General features: G+C 30.9%; 1 protein-coding gene across 1 annotated transcript in view; it reads left to right on the top strand.

The window, feature by feature from the left end:
- Positions 1 to 1,469: 1,469 nt before the first annotated feature.
- cped1 (cadherin-like and PC-esterase domain containing 1) overlaps positions 1,470 to 18,562 on the top strand; it is a 70,199-nt gene continuing 53,106 nt past the window's right edge. Inside the window, exons 1-2 of the mRNA XM_051107581.1 lie at positions 1,470 to 2,106; positions 12,450 to 12,621. Of these exons, the coding sequence (XP_050963538.1) occupies positions 1,870 to 2,106; positions 12,450 to 12,621 (409 nt within the window). The 5' untranslated portion in view covers positions 1,470 to 1,869. The remainder of the gene's footprint in view (positions 2,107 to 12,449; positions 12,622 to 18,562) is intronic.

Genomic DNA, 18,562 nt, shown 5'->3' with positions numbered 1-18,562 from the left:
GATTTTAATTGGAGCGTGGGAAGGATATGACAATTGCGAAACGAACTGAGCCACATTCATGAAACAAGTAGAATGCAAATAGCCATCCTTTTCATATTAACTCATTTAATCACAACCCATAAAACCCCATTTGTAAGCAAAATTTGCTGAGTTTGAATGGTTAACAAATGTGTTTTGAGCTACAGATGTTAAAAGTAAATGTCAAAGCTCCATAGATTGTTTCATAATACATGCGGTAAATATTACTTATAATATTTAAAGGTCCTATTCACCTATTATTCCTGTATGAGTGGGCGCAACCATATCAGTGTTGCCAAATCTGTGGTTTTCCTGCAGAATTGGGCTACTTTAACACTGTTGCCACAGGTGGTTTTTCATGTCCTTGTGTCCCTAATAAGGTAATATTTAGCCCCAGAATGCTAATTTTACCAGGGTAACCCCACCAAAAAATGTGTATTTTGGCCCCAGAATGTGATTTTTACCGGGGACCCCTTTCAAAACATGATTGGGATAGTTTTGAGAAGCATTTGGGTGGGTTTTGTTGTGAAAACCTGGCAACCCTGTGCCATGCTTTCATTTTTAGGCTTTGGCTTCCAGTCTTATCCACATACAAATTTTAATTTTATATTTATTTTTTGCTGCTTAATATTGCAAATTGGTATGTCTTACTATATTATTTTAATGTATTATCTTAATTATGAGCACACTAGTTTGTAGTGCAAACAGCTTTGTTGTTTATGGCACGTAACTCTTTTGGCTAATGAACCGGAAGTCTTACCCATAGGCTTACTAGTTATTACTTTCATCAATTTTTTTGTAAATTGATGAAAAGGTGATATAATACAAAGTATAGTGTTACAAATGTAGGTACGTTTAAAAAAAAATCAAAATGTATAAAAAAATAAACGGTTTATGACGCTGATGACCGTTGAAACGCGTCATCAGTCTTGTGAAAAGGGTCCTCATAAGCTTGTTTGTTTGTTTTTGGTAGAATATTAATTTATTTTGTTTCCTTGGGCTCTCCAAGGAGTAAAATGTATGTGCTCGCATTGCTGGGAAAATGTTGGGATTAAATGGGTTAACGCAAACCAGGTGTGCACTTAACAAATCAAAAGAACAGACCCAAACATCCTCTTTTTTGCTGGATTTAACAGTATTTACTACAGTTACCTCAATTTAAGTATCTATGAACAGGAGTAGCACACTTCTCGAGACACGCTTTGTAAACGTTAAGGTAATTCTGAGATAAACGTTAAAAAAACGCACGCGTTTACGCGCGAAATACCTTTTAAAAACAGTGAGACGCGACGCAACGGCTGTAGCTGTCAGTCTCACCCGTCTAGATTGACCAACAATTAAAAAGGAGTGTTAAACACGTTATGTGTGAAAAGGCCTTTAAGTTTGGTATGTTTGAGAAGCCCAGCCGAACCCACAACATTCACAGCGGTTTGGTAAAGGGAGGCAGGCGCTCTCTGACAGCGAGCGCTCAGCGTGAAGGAGGCGTATCATTACTCTCAGTCATGAGGTTTCGCTGCTCGGGAGTGTTTTTAATCAACCGTGGGGCTCAGCAGCTTTGAGGAGAAGAAAGAAGCCTTCAGAGAAACTTTTCACTCTGTTTGGATAGCCGGACCGTTGATACGAGACTTCACAAGCAGCTCTGACGCACGTCGAATTACTTAAAGATCATGTCATGAAGCGTTTCTCAGATATGTGCGCTTTAACCCAGCGCGTCGGATTCCTGAGCTGCGCGTTTGAGCGCTTGTAGCTCGACAGCGCGCCGTGATCCGGAGGGATGATGTGGGGACCAAACGCATATTCCCAATGGTATGTCTCTTGACTCTGTCCAGGAACGTTTGCGCATAAGTGGGAATGCTTTTCCGTGGGATCTGGACGCTCCGCCGGAGGTGCTGCACGGGTCCCCTTCTGCTGCTGGGGATAGCGGTCGGACTGTTTTACCACACTGTGACTATGGACCGGGACGGAACTGAGTTCAAGTCCAGTCAACGGGACCAAAGGAACAAATCTGCGGTGTTTGATTATAAAGTACTACTCAAGAACCCAGAGAGACTCATATCTCTACTAGAAGCATCACAGACAGATCGTTTTGTAAGTATGATACTGTCTTCATGTTGGAAAGCTGTTTGTTTATTTCATCATTGTCTAATAATAATTATAATACTTATTATCACTGTGAATTATTAAAGTATAGATAAAATATTTAAATAGTTATAATACTAAAAAATATTTATGTCTACTAGCCTACTCCTCTTACACCATTAATGTATTTAAATGTATTTGTTAATGTATTTTTCCTGTATTTAATTGGGAACTGAATGCTTTTTTTTTTTTGTAGAAGTAATACTCAAATTTTTTTTATGTTTTGTACTCCTTATCTTACACCATTAATGTATTTATGTATTTATAATAAATTATTCTTTCTGTATTTAATTTGAAATTAAAATAGTTAAAATATATTTTAATTAATAGTTTAATTCTGAAAAATATTTTTAATATTTAATACTCATAAATTAAAATTTATTAAATTAATTTAAAATTATTTATTAATGTATTATTCATGTATTTAATGTTAAACCTAATGCATAATTAATATAATTATAATGCTGAAAAAATTGAGTATTAAATACTCATAATATTCTAGAATTAATGTATTTACTTTTTATTTTTGCATTGTTCGTGTATTTAATTTTAAATGTGATGATTAATTAAAATAGCTTTTTATGTTACTGAAAAATAGTTTTAATATTTGATACTCCGAGTATTACAGAATTAGTGTATTTAAATATAATAATTAATATAGTATTTGTGTTTAATGTGCAATTTAATGGGTAATTAAAATAGTTATTTATAATGCTGAAAATATTTTGAATATTAAATACTAATAATATTACAGCATCAATGTACTTACATTTTATCAGTGTAATATATATATATTTATATATATTTTTAATTTAATTTAATTAAATTTAATTAAGTGACATTTATAATACAGAAAAATATTAAGAATATTTAGGTCATAGTACAGCATTAATGTATCTAAATGTAATTATTTATTAATTTATAAACTTATTAATAATTAATAATAAAAATAGTTATTTATAATACTGAAAATATTTATAATATTAAATACTCATTACAGTATTAATGCATTTTTATTAATGTATTCATGTATTTAATTTTCAATTTAATGCCTAATTAAAAGAGCTCTTTATAATACTGAAAAAAAATATTTTGAATATTTAAGTCATACTACTGCATCACAAGTAATGCATAATTAAATGTTACTTATAATACTGAAAATATTTAGAATATTTAATACTTATATTACAGCATTAATGTATTTGCACTGCATTTATTATTCATGTACTTAATTTTAAATTTAATACTTAATGAAAAGACATAGAATATTAAGACAAGAATATTAAACTCATATTACAACATTAATGTGATTATTTATTGTATTAATGTATTCATGGATTAAATTTTTATTTTCATGCATAATTAAAATATTATATACAAGTTATTTATATTATATATAAGTTATTTATAATACAAATTTTTAGAATATTTAATACTCATAATATTTCTGAATTAATGTTTAATATGTAATTATTTATGTATTATTCAGTGTATATGTATTATTCAATTTAGTGTTATTGTCATTACTCTTTCATTACTCAATGAAATGTCATTACTCAAGTTATTACTCTTTTTTTTCATAGTTTGATATCTGTGATAAATAACCTTAAAGATTTATTTCCACATGTCCTATAGATTTCAAAACAATGGATGTGTTGCTGTTACAAACGTTGTCCAAATCAAAAACTTTATTTTTAAGTTCTCATCACTCACAACTTGCTGTTGTATTGGGATATTTATCTTGCCTCCTTTCAGTCTGATAAAAATAGCCAGTATTGTTTATTTATGATGGGTGTCTTTGTTGTGGGTATTTTAGGAGGAGAAACTCAAGGCTGGACATTCATTGGTTTAAAAGAGCACATGAAGGAGGGGTTATTTATGAGCGCGCACATGCTTTCGTTCGAGCGCCGGGATGATTGACAACTGCGGGGAAGTGTTATGTCAGTACGGGATAGAAAGATCTAAGGAGAGACGCTGGGAATAAAGAACGGCTGTCATGTAGGATGCCCAGCCATAGGTTTATTTATGACTTCTGTATGAGGAGGTGGAGCATGTGTGAAAGAGAGAGAGTGTGTGCAAAGCATGGAAAGAAGCGAGAGAGAATTGGGAAACAGATTTAGGGTCAGTGAGGCAGAAGATGAGGGCAGGAAAGCAATGAGAGGTGAGAGAGGTTTAGTTTTAAGCCGGGACTGCGGCAGTATGTCTTCCCATAATCCCACACTAACTAACTCCTAGCAGGAAGTCAACACTGAGAAGTATGACAGCTGTCCTCAATCAGCTGTTATTTGAGTGTGTGTGTGGAGTTATCAGTCTGTGGTGCTGCCATATAAAAAGTCATAAACACACACAGAGTTAAGCAGAAAATGAAGAATTACCTATTGCATTTGTGGCCATTATGATTGTGAGTGTGTGGGAGTTTGTATTGACGAATTAAGGATTCTGGGCATTTGTTTTGCTTTTGGAAGTTTTTAGCCTCTCAGCAACAGCACATAATGTTTGTTGTGCGAATTAGCATAATGTCATTTCACATTAACATATATTCATAATGTTCATTTGAAGAAGATGCCTATTTCTGTGGTTGCTGTGCGTGCTGTAAAAAGTGTGAAAAAGTTTTCCCATCCCGCAAACCATTGCTGTATCGTTGTCCCTGGAGACTGTTGGAGGACGTTCATTTATGTTAACGAAGTCACGTCTTGTCTGTGCTTTTGGACTGCCTGGTTCTGATCCAGGATCAGTCAATTGCATTCACTTTCAGCTGATTAACTTCTAGTGTTTACACACACACACGTGGTGAATGTGAATAACTGCTTTGACTGTTGCCATATGTCAGTCTAATATGAACCTCGCTATGTAGTGTTTAGACATCGCACTTTAACAGCCAGCCAGAAGGAAGGTCATAATCACATACTAATCTCACACAGTCTACACTATTTTTTAAAATAAATAAATATAATGTTTATTTTTATTTAACGTTTATTATTATTATTATTATTTACACACTTACTATTGTTCGAATTACTTAAGCATTAATGTTTAGCAGTGTTTTTAAAGTTTTATTTTTGAATTTTGGAACCCAAACTATATTGAAAGACCTAAATATCATTGAGAAATTCAGTAAATAATCCAAAATAAAAGTTCAGAATATAAAAATTAATTAAACTGATTAAAATATATTTATAATACTATAAAATATTTGTTTAGTATAATTTTATGTATTTAGGTATTTTTATATATTATTTATGTACTTAATTTTAAATTTAATGCATAATAAAAAAGTTATAATACTGAAGAATATTTGTAGTATGTAATACAATATTACAGCATTAATGTATTTAAATACATAAATGTAATTATTTATTAATGTATTATTCATGTATTTAATATTAAATTTAATGCACAATTAACACAGTTATATATTATATGGAACAATATTTATATTTTATACTCATTACAGCATTAATGTATTTAATTGAAATTTTTAAACAAAAAGAAACTAAAAATGTATTTAGTTTTAAATTTAATGCATAACAAAAAATATATTTATATATAATACTGAACAATATTTGTAATTTTTAATACTCATATTGCAGTGTTATTGTATTTAAATGTAATTATTTATTAAATTATTATTAGTTTATTTAATTAAATGTAATGCATAATTATAGTTATATATATAATACTGAACAATATTTATATTTTATACTCAATATTACAGCATGCATGTATTTAAATGTTATTATTTATATAAGTATTATTCATGTATTTGATTTTAATTTACTACATAATTAAAATAGTTATTTATAATAATGAAAACTATCTGTAATATTTAATACTAATATTATAGCGTTAATATATTAAATTTATTAATTTTATATTTTATGCATAAATATATAGTTATATATAACACTGACCAATATTTCTAATATTTAATTATTGCAATATCGTATTATATTGCATTTAATTTTTTGGGGGGTAATGTATTATTCATATATTTAATATTAAATTTAATGCTTAATTAAATATATTTATATATAGTACTGAACAATATTCATAATTTTTAATACTCACAATACTACAGCATTAATGTATTTAAATGTAATTATTTATTAATGTATTCTTCATGTATTTAATATTAAATATATTAAAATATAGTTATATATAATACTAAACAATATTTATGTTTTATACTTATTATTTTACGGCATTAATATTTTTAAATGTTACTGTTTATTAATGTATTATTTATGTATGTGGTATAAAGGGTGTAAAGTCAAACCTCTGCTGTGACATTACTGTCAGGAGACAGTGTAACCTACTGTCTAGCACATGCTATACATGTTATAGTCTATATTAGGCCTGCGGTTTGCACAAACAACTGCACTCCATCAGTGTTGGGCTGAACGTTCCCCAAGGAGACTATCTTTGAAGTATGCTGAGAGTTTATTGTCTGCCGTTTTCACTGTGTGGGGAGAGGACAAGTACAGGAGGTCAGCAAGTAGCGCGCACTACTTTTCTACACCATGCGTTGCATTGTTTTAGAGGGTTTAGATGTGGCATAGAGGCGGGTTTGGTATGTTATACGTTTGTGAGTGTGTTTGATGTGATTTGTGTTCAAATACGTCTCTAGGAGAAAGGAAAAAGGGTTATTTTTATATATAGGGGCCTCTCGACAGCCATGATTAACCTCTGAACCTTATACATGGAGCCAGTGGTAACAGAACCCCTCATCCAGAGTGGCACAGAGAGAGAGAGAGGTATTTGTGGAGGGGGAGGAAGAATGAGAAAAAGTGCAGAAAAACAGGGAGAAGTAGTTTGTGGGGGGAAAGCTTGAATAAAATGTTGAACAAGTGCCAAAAGTTTAGCCAAGTAAACCATTCACTTTGCATGGACAAGCAGAGTTCGAGGTCTCCTCTGAATACTAACAGAACCCACATTTTGTTTTCTCCCTCCTTTCCACAATCTCAAGCGCTCTCCTGAAGTCTAGGACATGTTAACCCGACCCAGCTGTGCTTTGCGCTGGGTTCAAATATTGAATCTGGATTACAGAGTCTATTTATGTTCTTTTCTATGCAGAAAATGCCTTAGATGAATGAAATATCACATTTTCAACAAAAAGTCTAATAAACACTTCATCTGGCAAGTAAGCATCTATTTATGTAGTACTCATTACGGCGTTAATATATTTAAATGTAATTATTTATTAGTGTATAACTCATGTATTTGATTTTGACTTTAATGCATAATTAAAATATATATACAACACTGAACAATATTTGTAATATTTAGCACTCATATTACAGTGTTTTACAACATTACAACATTTACTTGTTTATTAATTTTACATATTTTGCATAATTAAGAAAAAAGTTAAAGTAAAAAAAAAAATATATATATATATATATATATATATATATACATACTAAACAATTTATATTTTATACTGGTATTACAGCGTTAAAGTATTTAAATGTTATTATTTATTAAAGTATTATTCATGTATTTGATTTTAAATTTAATGCATAATTAAAATATGGTTATTTATAATACTGAACAATATTTGTCAGATTTAATACTCGTATTACAGCATTAGTGTATTTAAATATACTTATTTATAAATTTTACATTTAATGCATAATTACATAGTTATATAACACTGACCAATATTTGTAATTTTTAATTATTGCAATTGCATATTATATTGCATTTAAATATATGTGGTTTTTTATGTAATATTCATGTATTATAATATTATATATAATACCGAGCAAAATTTGTAATATTTAATACTCAGATTACAGCATTAATGTATTTAAATTTACTTATTAATTTTACATTTTATAAATATTTAAATATAGTTATATATAATACTGAACAATGTTTATAATATTTAATTCTTGCAATATTGTATTACATTGTATTTAAATTTAATTATTTAATAATATATTGTCCATGTATTTAATATTAAATTTAATGCTTGATTAAAATATAGTTATATACAATACTGAACAAAATATATTTATATAATTTTGTATATTTAAATAATATACAAAATAATATTTTATACTAATAATATTACAGCATTAATATATTTACATGTTATTATTTAAATATTTATATATTCAAATGAGAATTTAATGCATAAATAAAATAGTTATATACAATACTGAACAATATTAGTAATATTTAATACTCATATTACAACGCTGATGTATTTAAATGCACTTATTTATTAATTTTACATTTTATGCATAATTAAATATAGTTATTCGTTTGTTAAGTCTGGCGTCACGTGTCACCACTTCCGTGTCCAAATGCTCTATCAGAGAAAAACAACTCACAATGTGATATAATACTACCAAAAAAGTTATAATCCTACCCATTAACTTAATACCGAAATCCCAGATAGCCAGACAATGAATATAAATATAAATAAAATAATGTATAAAATTGGGACATTCTTAAGACAGAAGACTTTATTAAATATATTTAAATTAATATTAATTTATATTATTTAATATTAATGTATACATTTTGTGAATTTGTTGATGTATATTATCATTAATATATTTATTATTATTATTATTATTATTATATACTTAAGTAATATGCAGTAAATGCAGTGTTGCAAATTGGCACTTTATTATAGAATCAGTTTGTATAATATAGGCCTATACAATATTATATAATATAATAATTGAAGAGTACAGCTGCTCAAAATGTGAATCGGATGTTAAATGCATCATTTTTCTGATTTCACAGACAGTTTGTGTTCTTGTGTGAATGTTTACGTCCTGCACTTTCCCGGAATATAAACTTGTCTGTGTTAATTTCAGTAGTTAATTTTATAGTTACTTTTTGAAATGCCATTGCTCTGATGCATCTGAGTGCAGAGAGTGACTTTAATAATGATGCTAATTTAGTTTGGCATGCCTTTCCACATTGCTGACGTAAGAAAACACAGCAGAGTTTTTGAGATGATAATAGTATTTTGCCATGGACACTAACTCCCAAAGTGCTATCCTGACCACACAAAAACCTCTGGATAATTTTATCAGGCCTGACTAGTGCACTGAATGTTTTAGCAGCCTTCACAGCCAAACATTTACCATGGAAATACAATCTGATACAGTACCACTGCATTACTTTCTGGTAAGGTTGTGTGTGGGATTTCTGCATATCTGTCAGGGTGGTCTGTTCTTTATCTGTGTGTTTACTGGGTCAGAGGCCATGTGAGGATTGAGTTGTTTAAATCCGAGTACAGATGTTGTTATGCTTAGATTTGTTTCATTGTATTATATACAACACTTGTGACCCATTTGTATATGTGTGTGACAGAGAGAGAATATGCCATTCTTGCTTTGTCAGTAATGCATGGATGTAAACATATGTCTTTGTGCGTTTTTCTGCACCATGTGTGCTGTAAAAGTCATGACCCTTTGGGGATGGTGTTAGGAGGTTGGCTTTTAAAGATAGTAGTATTATTTTTAGTCCAAACACTTTTGGAGTTTAGTTGCACATACCGAAATACCATCTACTCTGTCTCTGTCATATGTTCTCATACATTTGCATTCAAGACTCATGGATTTTAATGTCTGGTTTCCACTGTTTAAAATGACCTCTGCTTGTTCATTTACAAGTTAGCGACAAAAGGGGATGCTTTTCCACAAAAGAGCAATTTCACACTGCATTTCAAAAGATCTCTGCACCAGAGGACTAAATTAATATTTATGTGTATATTCATCTCCTGTTTTTATGTGGGGGGAATTAAAGGAAGATCTCCCTGAGAGGATTTAATGTTTTGTGTATAGCTGATTTAATTTCAGATCTTATTAAAGTTAATGTATCATTGTGCTCTCTCAGCTCTTTGGGTTTTATATATATATATATATATTCCTTTCCCTCCCGACTTCCTTTTTATTTCCCTCTTTCTTCATGAGACGTTTCTTATTGGTTGTTATTACTTCCTTTGAGCGCTGGGCTGTTTTAGGCAGCACTTTAATGAAGTAATGATGTTTGTGTCTTGGGCCGCAGACACGGATGGTGAAATGAATGCAGTCCAGTAATTGCATGTTTTAGATTAGCGTCTGCAGCCTGAGGTCTCACAGAGGAGCAGGAGAGAGGGAGCAGATGGGAGGAGGAGAGACAGACTGGGGGATGTAGGGAGGAAAGAGTGGGAAGCTAAGTATGAATGGAAATGAGATTCCTCTTGTTTCTTCTAAGTTGGTGATGAAGTTGGAATTCCTCTAAAGAAAAGAGAAGATAAGTTAGATTTTTAGTGGTGCTGGCCCGTCCAAACTTACCATCATGACTCTTGTGTGTTGCCAAGATGGTTATAATTGATGGTTGCTTGTTAGATGGCCAAGTCTCTGGTATTCTAGATATGAGTTAAGTCCATCCTTCAATGTAAGTGCATGGATTTTTTTTAAACTCATTTTGTTCAAGTGAAAGTCTAATTGCTTAATGAGTACACATCTCCAAAACAAGCCGCATTATTCAGTGAGCTTGATTTTATTGTTTTGAGGCCCCAGGTCCCCTGATGTACTTGTACAAATGTGAAATTAACAAATGAAATTTGAACATCCAATAGAATATATGAGAGGGAAATAAAATATGTAATGATATATTTTTTTATTATATTTAAATGTAATTAGAAATATTAGTATTACATGTATTACTAATAATATTTATTATTATTATTATTATTATTATTATTATTATTGCTGTTGTTGATATAAAAGTGTCATACATCTCTGTAGTTGTAAATATAGTTAAAAATATTTTTATATTTAATTAAACGTATATTTACATGTACTACTATTATTAATAATAATAATTGTTTTAATATTTAAGCAAAAAAGTTAGTTATACATTTACTTGGTAATATATTTCTAAAATATTTAAGTATTAGTTTACAAATAATAATAATAATAATAATAATAATAATAATAATTATTATTGCTGTTGTTCATATAAAATGCTTGTACATTTCTGTAGTTGTATATGTAATTAGAAATAAAATTATTATATTTACTACTGCTACTACTAATAATAATGTATTAATAATAATGATAATAATAATATTGAAACTAAATGGTTATAAATTAATATTACATTTCTAATATATTTAAGTATTAGTTTATATAATAATAATAATTAAAATAATAATAATAATAATAATAATAATAATATTCAAACAAAAGATTTAGTTATACATTTCCTTGGTAATATATTTCTAATATATTTAAGTATTAGTTTACGTATAATAATAATAATACTATATTATTATTATTATTATTGTTATTATTATTATTATTGCTGTTGTTGATATAAAAGGGTCATACATTACCATAGTTGTAAATATAAATATAAATAAAATTATTATATTTACTACTGCTACTAATAATGTATTATTATTATTATTATTATTAAATTGTTGTTGTTGTATACTATGTCCTCTGATAGGAGTTTGTCAAAGTTGTTTGAAGTTTTATTTTTGAAATCCCCAACCTATCTACTGTATGAGCAATGAGCAGTAAAGTGTCTACTTTGAAGACTAAATGAGCGAATAATGGGGTGCAGGGGTTGACTTTGGCCATTTGGGAGCCTTTCATTAATGTGGCTGAGATCCCAGATGGAAACATTTACAAGCAGAGGAGGAGTGGACCCCTGAGAGAGAGCGAGAGAGAGCGAGAGAGAACAGCACAGCACGACGGTACAAAAAGATGACCACATACAGAGAGAAAAGAAAGGGGAACAGTATCATCCATGCTGAAAGAGAGGAAATGCTCCCCTCCCTTCCTCAGTCACACACTCCATGCCCAAATAACGCCGTGTTCCTCCGATTCTGTTATGCAACACGGAACTGGATGATTGTGTGCTATGTTTAATATGACTTTTAATAGGACTCATGTTGTCAAGCTTTCCTCTGGTGCTAAACTGAACAATATCCCAAAATTCTCTACTGCACTAGCCGTCTCCTGAAACTCTGAACTAGTCCAGGCGTCTGTAGTCTGCTCTGATCTAATGGGGGTTCAGCCCTCTTCCCTACCTGACGGTTATTACCACGCTAGATTGCATTATGGGTACTTTGGAAATGCTCAGCTGCTTTTCTGATTAGCCCCCGTTGTTATGATCCTTGCATGTGGCAAAGCCAGAGCACGGTTTAATCCCTGTTATGAACTTCATGAAGCATTTGTAACATACAAATCAAGTTTATTGTGCATTTTTTAAGCTTTAAAGGAAGTAATATCAAGAATAAATAAATGTTTTTTTCTCTTTTCTTTCTCTTTCAGGTGCATTATTCTAAACACAGCTGTGCAGAAAAAGCCATTATTTTGACAGGTCAGCATGCTCCGACGGACACAGAGGTCCAGTTGTACCAGAGAGTCCTGCAGCAGCAGGGCTATCGAGTGGATCAGGCCCGTTATGCAGAGACCAGTGCCTCACTCAGACAGGACAGAAGAGGTGAGAGGGGGACATCCTGCCCTTTTGTGTGTAAATCCAAGTTATATTTGGAATACTAGCATACTACTTACTCCACAGTGAGCAGTACACTGAATGCTCCCTATTTTTGTTTTTTCAGTATGTAAAAGGTATGCATAGCCAACACTTTAAACTAAAGCATACTGCCTAATTCAGTGATCAGTGTCTGGTTATCAGCTCTAATATGCTGTACAGTAAAAGAGTAATTCATCCAAAAATGAATCAAAAAACCTGATCAAACATTAGCCTTCCCATTATGAGGTGATATTTGACTCCTTAAAGTAATGGCATTTTTTCCAACTTTATTAAAAGTATGCCATCTTTTATGTCAAATTAAAAAAAGATGTATATATTTTATAAGCCTTTTAAAATTTCCAATTAAAACAACAGAATAAGAACAAGTAAAATAAGAATAAGTTCCTGATCAAATGAAATCAGTATTAACAAAATTAAGTACTACAGAGGCACAGAAGAACACAAAAGTGGCTTGTAGGTGTATTTTAATATGTTTAATGAGGCTCAGAGGAGGCATGAGCACAATCGAATTCATAAATTCATGTTGAGATTATTGTTTTAGAGCAAATCCAGTGTTATGGATGTGACATTTTGCATTATGGATGTGATATATAAATGCTTACAGAATGTATGTGTTACCAATATACCGGATCGTCTGTTTATATTTTAATAAACCCTTGCTGATAGAGTCTAAACATCAGAAAAATATCAATCTGTGCACGGGTTGTCTATCTTAAAAAAGGTAAATAATCATGCGTTATGGATGTGACAAAAAAGGACACTGTTTTTGAGAGACTACATACTTTATACAAATTAAAATGCACAAACCAGACACAATAATACCAAACAAATAGAGAAGCAATGGCTCTTCACAGAAAATATTGTTACTTTATTTTAATTTTGATGGATCTTATGAGGAATATGTACCGTTATGGATGAAAATAGCACTTACCAGGCTGTGGAAAATCATGCATTTAAAAAAAAAAAAAAAAAAAAAAAAAAAAAAAAAGAGAGACCTCACATGTGTATTTGAACCACCAAATGTTGACATCTGTTATCGGTATAGTCAAAACCTTTGATAGAAACTTTATTTTTTCATTTTTTTCATTGACATTTGCATGGAATTACCTTTTAAATATAAAATTTTGAAAATTGAAATATTAAATGATTTAAATAACTGAAAAGATATTCAAGTCACTGGTTTAATTACTGAATCATTCATTCATTTGATTAGTTCAACCAGGTGATTAATTCGTTTATAAATGGGAAATTGAGTCATTCATAAATGAAACAGCTGTTTTTGAATGGAGATGTTTCAATGGAGATTGTTTCAAACTATTTTTGACGGCGAAATAGAGCAAAATCAGGCAAAAGTGTCATAGTTAGACAATGTCACTCAGTATGTGACCCTGGATCACAAAACCAGTCTTAAGTCGTGCGGGTGTATTTGTAGCAATAGCTAAAAATACATTGTATGGATCAAAATTATCAAATTTTGTTTTATGCCAAAAATCATTAGGATATTAAGAACAGATCATGTTCCATGAAGATATTTTGTTAATTTCCTGCTGTAAATATATAAAAACTTTTGATTAGTAATATGAATTGCTAAGAACTTTATTTGGACAATTTAAAGGCGATTTGCTTAATATTTAGGTTTTTTTTTTTGGTTTTTTTTTTGCACCCTCAGGTTCCAGAGTTGTATCTCGAACAAATATTGTCCTATTCTAACAAACACACATCAATGGAAAGCTTATTTATTCAGCTTTCAGATGTATAAATCTCTATTTCAAAAAATGTACCCATATGACTGGTTTGGTGGTCCAGGGTCACATATTAGCTTCTTGTTTATTTAACTGTTGTAGTAAATCAATATCTCATTTACAAACTCCCTTAAAAGTCATTAAAAGAAGTCACTCATCTTAATTCATCATGATCTCACAAAGTTCCATTGTAATCTCTACACTGCACAATGAATCTCTTATTTACACTCTCTCTACACTTTGTTTATGAAAGGGTTCATGAGATATGTCTGTGATACATTACTCAACATTGCAAAAACACGTAGAAAATATGCTGATCGCGTCAGTTGCACTGCTGCTCCTAAATATATTTTTCATAGTCGCATGCAGTAGTTTTCAGAAATGGTCGCACTGACTCAGGCTATTCAAGATGTAAATGAGTTTGTTTATTCATTAAAAAAGACTTGGGGGGATTTAGCATTACATCACTTGCTCACCAATAGATGTTCTTCAGTGAATGGGTGCCGTTAGAATGAGAGTTCAAACAGCTGATAAAAAACATCACACATCCACAAGTAATCCAAACAACTCCAGTCCATCAATTAAAGTCTTGTGAAATGAAAAGCTGCATGTTTGTAAAAAACAAATCCATCATTAAAGCGTTTTTACTTATTAGTCCATAATCTGTATGCTTCATGCAGTTGAAAAAGTCCATCTCCTGTTGTCCTTTCACATCAAAATCCATCAACATATTTGTTTAGAACTGTTTTAGACTGTTTTTTTTTTCTTGTAAACAATGCTTGATCTGTGCGTATTTCTCTCCTGATTCAAACAAGGTGACTTTTTCTACTGGAAAAAGCAATATGGATAGTGGACTTCTATTTTTGAAGTTTCTTATAAACGTGTTGTTTTTTACTTCACAAACTTTTAGTTGATGCACTGGAGTTGTGGGGATTACTTGTGGATTATTGTGATGTTTGTATCAGCTGTTTGGATTCTGACGGCACCCATTCACTACAGAGGATCCTTTGGTGAGCAAGTAATGTAATACTGAATTTCTCCAAATCTGTTCTGATGAAAAAACAAACTCATCTACATTTTCGATGGCCTGAGGGTGAGTATATTTTCAGCATATTTGCATTTTTGGGTTAAATATTTCTTTAATCCAATTTAGTGTTAAATCATGGCTGAAATTACTTAAGATTCCATTCCCAATGTGGCAATTGAAACACAAGTGCATTGCATTGTATCAATATATGCAATAGGACATCTGTGTTTAATTATGCATACATAACATGAGTTTATGATACACAGAATGCATACTGCATACAGAATGTATACTTATTAATGTGCTGTGCAGAACAGCACACAAATGCATGCTTTAAACTGTATGGGCTCAGGACAGATTGAGTATGTTTAGACTGGCATGCTACCAACTTCTATTTTTGCACCATGTATCACAGTATGCAAATTTTCTGGATGCATGGAATGCCTGCTGTGAACTACTAAATTCATCAAAATGTGTTATATGCAACCTAAGCATGCTGCAAATACAATGCACTTGACTTTACCATCCATTTCTAATTTGAAGAGTGAACTAGAGCAGATATCAAAAATAATATAATCAGTTTTTATTATTGTATTCACCTTATTTGATTGAAATGAATTTTTGTTTAGTATGTAGTATGTGTTTCTAACAGTGATTTGTATGTATTATATAAGGTATCACTGATTGGTCTCCAAGGAAAATGGTCTAATATAGTTTGTTGGTCATTATACAAAACGATTTGACTGCAGCACGCTGCTATTGACCAATCAGAGTGAAGTATTCTAGGGAGCTGTGTAATAAACTGCACTTTTGTGAGCTGCTGGCTCATTATTCAGAGGTTTGTTATTCCTGTGCACCGTTAGGTGGTTCAGGGGTTAATTTGGTCTCCAGCTCAGTTTAAGTACTGCTTCACGGTCACACCAGGGGTCCTAAAACCTTCCTCCCCTCCTCCTCCTTCAGGTCGTGACTGGACACAGAGAGGTGATTGAGATGGAGGCCTCTCTACTGTGTTGTTTAGTTTCTTGTGTATACAAAGCACTGACCATTTATACTTGGTTATGCAATAATATTTATATTGATGCATATACTAGTATTATGCAACTTACTGAGATAATATGATGTGATTTCGAGCCATTTCTTCACTATATCCTTCTTTTTTCAAAAGAGATATTTTGACTGCTTTTGAAAACTCCATCCCTGATTGAAGTATGTAATGACACATTATTTGGGTGGATAAATTAGTGTATTTAGCCATTAGTGATAATGATTCTATTGTGCATTTTGAATATATGAATACACACTTTGACAAAATGACATATTATGTGTCAGCAGCATACCAATTTGAGTGAGAAGGTTTACCTAGACATAAATGTGATTTTTACATCATAAAATCATTTATTTTCACATCATAACGTTTACACTTAGTTGTTTGCTTTAAAGGTCCTAAAAATGTTTTAAGTTTAGGATGAATTTTGGATCACAGATTTTTAAAATGATTTAAAAAAAATATTAACTTTGCCCTTTTTATTTTATTTAGTTTTATTTTATATTTATTTTATTTTATTTGCTATTTTGTTTTGTTTTTATTTAATTTTTTGTTTTATTTTGTTGTTTTGTTCATTTTGTTCATTTTATTTTGTTATTCATTTTTTATTGTAATTGATTTTTTATTTGTTATTTTTAATTTAATTTTATTTGCTATTTTATTTTTTTATTTTGTTTTGTTTATTTTATTTGTCATTTCATTTTTTGTTTTATTTTAAGTTATTTGTTATTTCATTTTTTATTTTATTTGCTATTTTATTTTTTTTTGTTTTGTTTATTTTATTTGTTATTTCATTTTTTGTTTTTTATTATATTTTTTATTTTATTTGCTATTTTTTTGTTTTGTTTTGTTTTGTTTATTTTATTTTTTATTTTATTTTATTTTTAATTTGTTATTCTTAATTTTTTATTTTATTTTATTTTATTTCATTTTATTTTATTTTATTTTAGACCATGCAGTTTGTGCATGTGTATTATGTGGTGAAACAAGCAGGTGTTTATTTGCCGCTGCGGACAAAGTCAGGTTGTCGACAGCTGTCAGTAAGATTGACGGGCTGGCCTGCAGACACATCAAAAACTTAGAGGTCATCAGGCCAACAGCTCCACCCAAACAGCTTTACCAGAACCACACAGAAACACTGCTGATAAAACAAACACTCATCTTAATGCCAGGAACGCTGGAGGCATCAGTGAGCCTTGCAGTGCTTTCCATTACTGGCACATTAAACGTCTCAGATAGTGTGTGTGTGTATGCATGTGTGTAAAGCGTTTGATGATTGTAGGTTTACATGTGGTGACAGTTACGTAGTCAGTATAGACCATAATGAACATGCTTGTTTAACTATGGGCTATTTGGTATGCAGCACAAAATGTAGTCTAGGTTTTACCACAGGAAACAATGAGAAAACATTCAACTGCACTGAACTGATTAGAAATGATGAGCTGTTAACAGTACTATTAGAATGTAGAATGAGCTGAAATGATCATGATTGTATCAGGAGGGACATAACGGCTGATTTCCCATGATTCCCTTTGGCTATAAACAGTACTTCCTGTTGTTTGGGCTGGGACGGCACTCAGGCACAAATGTTTGGACTTTATGCCAAATACACACCAGCACATTTCCTGGAGCGATACAGACTACCACAATAACTACCAGATGTGCTTTTTCCAGTTTTTCTCTCTCTCTGTCTCTCTCAAAGAATGTGAGGTTTTATTAACGCAATAAAAAATGGTTCAAATTTCTAAAGCGTTAAACGTTACAAATGCACATAACTTGATTTAATTACGTAGAATATGTTCCTGAATTAACATCCTTTTGGTCTTCGATTGGAATGGTTAGTTGGAATTTATTATTATTATTATAAATATTTTTTGTTATTAATAAAATGTATTTATTTATTTATTAATTTATGGTTAATAAAGGCAGTATAAATAACATTTTACTTATTTCGTGCACTGAAGCACGTGCTTTAATATCTTCTGTTTGAAGTGGGAGACCATATTGTGACTTCTAGATGGCTAATTAGGCCTCTGAAGCTCTGGTCTGGCATTTTGGTGAATTAAAAACGGC

This window comes from Labeo rohita, chromosome 4, assembly GCF_022985175.1.
Source record: "Labeo rohita strain BAU-BD-2019 chromosome 4, IGBB_LRoh.1.0, whole genome shotgun sequence".
Taxonomy (NCBI): Eukaryota; Metazoa; Chordata; class Actinopteri; order Cypriniformes; family Cyprinidae; genus Labeo; species Labeo rohita.
The sequence above is the reverse complement of the archived record's forward strand: the minus strand, read 5'-3'. Positions and strand labels throughout refer to the sequence as shown.